The 7500-nt window shown below is 40.1% G+C and overlaps 1 protein-coding gene across 2 annotated transcripts in view; it reads right to left on the minus strand.

The window, feature by feature from the left end:
- LOC135090536 (uncharacterized) overlaps positions 1-7500 on the minus strand; it is a 28934-nt gene that overhangs the window by 20721 nt on the left and 713 nt on the right. For both annotated transcript variants that reach the window (XM_063987354.1, XM_063987355.1), the window contains exon 1: positions 7220-7500. This exon is cut by the window's right edge. In XM_063987354.1, coding sequence (XP_063843424.1) covers positions 7220-7276 — 57 coding nt within the window. In that variant the 5' untranslated portion in view covers positions 7277-7500. The remainder of the gene's footprint in view (positions 1-7219) is intronic.

Consider the following 7500-nt stretch of genomic DNA (forward strand, 5'->3'; position numbering starts at 1 on the left):
ACCGAATAACGCCTGATTCGACTAACATAACGGGGGTCAAGAGTTAAACAGGTGATTTTTTGGCTGGAATTCTTGAAGTAGCTGTAAATTGTGGCTTTTGATCGCTATTTTAAGGGGACTAAGACAATGATAAGCAGTTTTTAGCTAGAAATCTTCAGTTACCAGTGAATTGTGGTTTGTAATCGACTGTCATAAGGGGTTCAAGGCTCCAATAGCTAGTTTGGAGCTGGAATTCTTCACGTACTAGCGAAATGTGTTTTTGATTGACAAACACAAGAGAATTAAGACACTGTCAGGTTGTTTTCAGCTGCAAATCTTAAAGTATCAGTAAATTGTGACCTTTCATCGACACATTAAGGGGGCCAAGACTTCAATAGGCAGTTTTCAGCTGGAATTCTTTAACTATGAGTGAATCGTGGCTTTTGGTTCTCCAGCATAAGGGGGTCAAGACTCCAATAGGCACTTTTCACCTGGAATTCTTAAAGTACCAGTGAGTTGCGACACTTGACGAAACATCCCATCACCTTTCCTTGCTACCCAGTTAGGTGGGCGACAGATTTACGAGTCTAGGGATAATGACGATGATAATGATGATGGTGATGGTGATGGAAGCATTCGTTACGCCTCCGCTGATCCCTCTATTGATCCTGAACGAAGGCTTATTAATTCCTCGCTATTTTCTGCTCATAAAGGCTGAGTTTTCGCCGCTCCTCGCCTTCACTTCGTCGTCTCGCCTAAATTAATGGCTCAATTTTCATGCAATATTTCAAGCAAGTTGGTTACATGAAGGTGGGCTTGGCGAGGAGGCGCGGAGACGACGGTGTGAAGATGTGGACGAAATGTGAGATAGATTGGGGGGTTGTGTGCTACAGTGCTGCTCTGTCTTGCATCTTACTGTTAGAAATGGTGGGTGGGGACGAGCCTTCAGCTTTACTATCCAAAAAATATATCTTTGCTGTTTTATGTTGCTTAATAATTGGATTTCTGTGGAATTCTGGGGTAATTTGACAGATTTTTTTGCTACAGTGCTGCCCTATCGTCTATTTTATTATTGGAAATGATTGGTGGGGAGAATCCTTCAGCTTTACTATCCAAAAAATATACTTTTGCTGTTTTACATTGCTTAATAAGTAGATCTGTGTGGAATTCTGGGGTAATTTGACAGATTTTTTGCTACAGTGCTGCCCTATCGTCTATTTTATTGTTGGAAATGATTGGTGGGGAGAATCCTTCAGCTTTACTATCCCCAAAAAATATATCTTTGCTGTTTTACATTGCTTAATAATTAGATCTGTGTGGAATTCTGGGATAATTTGACAGATTTTTTGCTACAGTGCTGCCCTATCGTGTATCTTATTGTTGGAAATGATTGGTGGGGAGAATCCTTCAGCTTTACTATCCAAAAACTATACCATCGCTGTTCTACATTTGTAACTGATCAAATTCGTGTCTTAAGGTGAAAATTTGAACTAAAAGGAGAGGCTGCGGACCAAAGTGCATCTCTGGGGAGGAGCCTTCTTCAGCTTTACTATCCAAAAAATACACCTTTGCTATCCCACGTCTCATACTTATCCTCTTACTTCTTCTTACTTGTTCTCTATTGCTCTCACTGTTGGAAATGGTTGGTGGGAAGGAGCCTTCTTCCTTACTATCCAAAAAATACACCCTTGAGAATCTACATCTTTTACTTATTAGATTATAGTTGTGGTTGTGGTGGTGGTAGTAGCAGTAGTAGTAATAGTAGTAGTAGTAATATATTGACTGTGCGTGTGTGTGTGTGTGTGTGTAGTGTGTGTGTGTGTGTGTGTGTGTGCAGTGGTGGAGAGAACACAAGAGGCTGATGGAGAGAATATTGATTCTTGTAATGCTTTCCGTTTCCTCTTGTGGGGATGAGTGTCTCTCTCTCTCTCTCTCTCTCTCTCTCTCTCTCTCTCTCTCTCTCTCTCTCTCTCTCCTCGTCTAATCTCTATTTTATGTTTATTTTCTATCTAATTTCACTGTTTTTACGTATTTATTAATTTTTTCCTTCAGATCTATGTAACAACAGTCTCTCTCTCTCTCTCTCTCTCTCTCTCTCTCTCTCTCTCTCTCTCTCTCTCTCTCTCTCTCTCTCTCTCTCATTATCATTTACTCTTTCCTTCTCTCTCTCTCTCTCTCTCTCTCTCTCTCTCTCATTTACTCTCTCTCTCTCTCTCTCTCTCTCTCTCTCTCGCTTTCGTCTCGTTTCGTTCCTTTCCTCTTCCCCTCTTCTCCCCTCTTTCTCATCCCTCCCTCATCCTCTCATCACCGCCTGCATAACAATAGTGGAGTAATGAGCCAGTGAAGTGGTCAGTATTGAAATATTTGAAGTGAGCATCTGATGGTATCATTCTTGTAGATTTTCAATTCAGCGGCTCCCGTGAATTTATGTGTTGACCGAGAGAGGATCAAGAAACATTTAGGAGGTCATTCATCTCTCTCGTGTGTGTGTGTGTGTGTGTGTGTGTGTGTGTGTGTGTGTGTGTTAGGAAAGGTAGTTGTAGGTAACTGATGAGGTTTCAGTCAGTTTGTTCATCTGTCTGTCTGTCTGTCTGTCTTTTTCCTGTTTTTCTTTTTGTCTTTCTCTCTGTCTATCTGCTTCTCTATATATCTATCTATCTGGCTGTCTGTAAGTCTGTCTACCTGTTTTGTCTATCTACTATCTATCAATCTGTGTCTGTTCATCTGTTTCATCTGTCTTTCTCTTTCTCCCTGTCTATCTGTCTGTTTGTCTGTGTGTCTACCTACCTACCTGTCTACCTATCTATCTATCTATCTATCTGTCTGTCTGTCTATCTATCTATCTATCTATCTATCTGTCTATGTTTATCTATCTATCTGTTTATCTATCTATTTATCTTTCTATCTATCTATATATCACTATCTGTCTATCTATCTACCTATCTGTTTACCTATCTGTCTATCTATCTATCTATCTATCTATTTATCTATGAGTGCATGTGTGTCTGTTAGTATAATACATGTAGCAATAAGTGGCATTATATATACGCATAACGTGTGACAGGAATCTTAATCAGGGTGCAGGTCATTTATTAAGCCATGAATGGATGTTCATTCATTTCGTGTACAGCGATTTTTATGCGTTTGTTAATTGCCAACTTTAATTTATCTCTCAGTAATGGTCCGTCAGGGGCATGTGTGCGCCGGCTCGCGAACTGAATCTGCACCCCGCCTCGCCAGGACCGCACGCCACTTACCCTAATGACTGCAATATGATCTAAATGATTTATATGTACAGTCTAACCTTTGCTAACCTAACCTTACCTAACGTAACACATGAAGACTGCAGCCCGCCTCGCCAGGACCGCACGCCACTTACCCTAATGACTGCAATATGATCTAAATGATTTATATGTACAGTCTAACCTTTTCTAACCTAACCTTACCTAACGTAACACATGAAGACTGCAGCCCGCCTCGCCAGGACCGCACGCCACTTACCCTAATGACTGCAATATGATCTTAATAATGTATATACACAATCTAACCTAACCTAACCTAACCTAACTTAACCTAACCTAACCTAACACATGATTCCAGCAGTCCGCCTCGTTAGAACCGTACCCCACATACTATAATGACTGTAATATGATCTAATGCTTTATATGTAGTCTAACCTTTTCTAACCTTACCTTACCTAACCACCTAACGCGTGAACTACCAGGAAAACTAGCGTGTCACTTGTAAGTATGCGTGGTCTTGAGTCCGAGGCATTACGGCTGGTGTGAATACCTGACCACGCGGTGTGAATAGTGTTGGGCGATAAAGGTTACATTCACAACATTCACTATTTTCTCTTCGCTTCACCAAACATCCCACACTTTTCAACACATCCCAGTCAAATCACCTTGAAATCAGACAAACCACATTTTTAATCTAACCAGTCCTCCCGTTTCTCCTTCGTGTCAACAAATACCCCATCAACCCATCATTTTCCCTTTCAAATATCAATGGGAATCAAACTAAACGTATCTTAGACCAAATAAACCTTCCATTTTTCCTTCGCATCACCAGATACCCACACCAACTAACCTACGCCATGAAAACCACCAATTTTCCTTTCAAATAAGACGAAAACAATGATTCCTGTCAGACACCGAATAATACGAACCTAAAACCAACCAAATCTTCTATTCCTCTTTCCTATCCCAAATACCCACACCAGCTAACCTACCCCTATGAGAACAACCTTAAAAACATCAGTGGCATTCAGAAAAAACACCTGTAACTTCCCCCAACAGGTGTTAGCGCCTCGCCTCCCACCACACTCGCCACGCAGGCCCGAGCACACGGCTTTTAGTGCGACTGGATTATCCTCGCCACCAAAGGGATACCAGCCAAGCCCAAACCTCTCGCAGGAATCGATCGTTCTTTCTGCATTATTGCTAGTTAAGCCAGACCAGGAGCTTAGGTAGGAGGGGAAAGGAGGAAGGGAGGAAAGAGGGGAGGTAGAAAGCAAAGAGGGAAGGTAGCAAGGTAGGATAGGAAGATTGGGACGAAGGAAGGGAGGAAAAAAGGGAGGATAGGAAGAACAGGGGAAGGAATGGAGGAAAGGAAGGGAGGAAAAACAGGAAAGTTAGAAGGATAGGAGGAAAAGGAAGGATGGAAAGGAAGGGAGGGATTGAAAGGAGGAAGGAACGAAAGGAGGTAGGAAGGCAGGAAGAAAGGAAAGGAAAGAAGGAAGGTAGATGATAAATAGATAAACAGACTAACAAACAAAATAACTCGTAAATATACTTCCGATATCTTGAGACGTGTATAATTATATGTGTCTGTCTGTCTGTCTGTCTGTCTGTCTGTCTGTCTGTCTGTCTGTCTGTGTGAGGATCCATTTTCCTTCAAGAATACACGAAACACAACACGATGCTCAGACTTAACCTTCCATCCCCAGCTTAGCATCTCAAACGCAGGAGTCATTTCACTCTCCAGATTTCGGCGACGCGTCGGCACATTTAGAAAATAGAGAGTGGATGGAATTACGTGGCACAAAGCGAAGCAAAAATAGAATCCTGAGCTTACGTGAGGCAATACGATGTAATAGGAGACTGGGAATCGTAAAATATATGAAATTACGATATGTTTTAAGATTTGCTGCAGTGAAAGACATTGAAAAAGTTGTTGTGTTTCTTTTTTTTAACTGAGAAAAATATTAATTAAGTGAGATGAATTAAAACGAATTAAAGAAAGGAAGCTATTGACGAATTATATTGATGGATGAACTAATAGGAATTGAAGAAACGAATAGAAATAGATAAGAAATAAAAAGGGAATTTGGTTATAAAAGATAAAATAGATAATTATGTGGAAAAGAAACTAGATCAATAAAGAAATGAGAAAAATTATCAATATTTACTCAAACTAAAAAAAAAACGAATATTTAAACAAAAATTTAAAAAAACACAAATATTCAAACGAAAACTCTGAATATATAAACAAAAAAAACTATGAATATTTAAACAAAAAACTGAAAAAAGTATGAATATTTACACGAAAGCTAAAAAAAGGGACAAACATGAGAAATAAACAAATAAACACCAGATAATAATAATAATAATAATAATAATAATAATAATAATAATAATAAAAGTAATAACAATAATAATAATAACAACAAAAAAAAACGAAATCCATATAAAATCAACAAAATCAACCAATAAAGAAATAAAGAAAATAAATAGATAAATAAAATCCAAACACAAAATAACATAAAACGAAAAAAAAAAAAAAAGTGAACGTAGAAACTGACCATCCACTACGTATGTTTTCAGGAAAAGAACACGAAGCATTTTGAATCCACGTAAACATTTCTCTTCCCAAGTCAACGAGTGATAAAGAAATTCCCAGAAAGGAGCGTTCATGTCACGAGTCCCTTTTGAGTCGCTATTCGTAAAAAGTCATGTTTAGTGTGTGTGTGTGTGTGTGTGTGTGTGTAGTGGTGAGGATAGTGTATGTGTGAGTGTGCGTAACGATGAGCGTGTGTGTGTGTGTGTGTTGCTGAGTGTATGAGTGTATTAAGTGTAGTGGTGAGTGTGTGTGTGCATTGGTGGGTGCTTTAGCGAGTGTATGAAGCTGTTAGTGAGTGTATTGGTGTGTTGGTGAGTGCTGTGTATGAATGTATTGAAAGTAAGCGGCTCCCTGTGTGTTACCATCAAGAGACTGAAGAGAGTGGAGTCTTTGAAACCATCAGCTCATATACACACAAAGTTTCCACACTTGACACCACGATAAACGAGCACAAGGACATAAGGGTGAGCACAAGAAGCCAGCAGTCCTACACGTGGCAGTCCCTTTTATAAAACATACCTGCCTACATCCACCTGTCATCCCCATCCATAAATATAGCTCGTCTTTCAAAGCTCCCTGTTGACTCGACACAAACAACATAATTACTGAGTCTGTTCCATTCATCTGCCACTTTGTTGGAGAATCAGAATCTTGCTTTTCTTTTAGTCTATCTTTATCAACGTAATGGAGGACGGTAATACTCGTAATAGTAACTGATATAACCGTGAAATAATGCTTTTTTTTTCATGTGGTTTTATATAAGAGGGGACATACTAAAGAGGAAATACAGCAAGGAGTTATTCATCAGTTATAGAGGATACATGTTATAACAACTGATATAAATAATTAAATAACGTTAATATAATTCCGACAATGAAGGTCACGCAGAATAATAACTGATATAACAATACAGAAAGTAGAGAGGTAACTGAAAAATGCAACAAAGCAACGTTACTTTTCATAATGAAGCATCGTACACCAGTGACGGACAGAGTAAAGAAATTAACACAAATTGACTTAAGACACCAAGGCAGAACCAGTCAGTCAAGAAGCGGCTACGAAAACTTTGATTCAGTCTTACCTAACAAACACAAACCTTGACCCAGTCTTACCTAACAAAAAAAAAAGGTGGAATCATACGCCAGTCCAAGCAACCTGTATAGAATCTCTGGTCCAGCCTTACCTAGCAACTCCCAACACAGTCACTCTAATTTTATAACGTCTATGGAACCTGGTCCAGTCTTAGCGACAACTAAGGCAGAATCAGTCCAGCTCAAGAAATCTCTATAGAATCCAGTCCAGTCTTAACAACACCTTAGGCAGAATCATTAAGTAATAACAACAAAAACCAGAGTAACATCAATCCAAGGAACATGTATGCGTCCTTGGTCCTTACCTTCCCAGTTCGCGAGGCGTCATCAGTATCTCCGGGGGTTTTTGGCTGGAGGAACATTGATGCTCTTAAGGTGGCCGGCAGCGGTGCAGTAACCCCTCGTGCTTCGCTAGTACCGAGGGAGGGCGAGCGTGGCGGAGACTCCAATAGATAAAAGTACTCGAGATCGACTTGGCTTGTGGTTCTCGTCCCTTCTCTTCAGCGTGATCGGTTTGCAGCCTGGCGGGTTGGCAGTTCTCGGTGACTCTCGTGTGCTTGCCTGGCTGGTCGCCCCATGGTGCCCC

This window comes from Scylla paramamosain, chromosome 35 (genome assembly GCF_035594125.1).
Source record: "Scylla paramamosain isolate STU-SP2022 chromosome 35, ASM3559412v1, whole genome shotgun sequence".
NCBI classification, from domain to species: domain Eukaryota; kingdom Metazoa; phylum Arthropoda; class Malacostraca; order Decapoda; family Portunidae; genus Scylla; species Scylla paramamosain.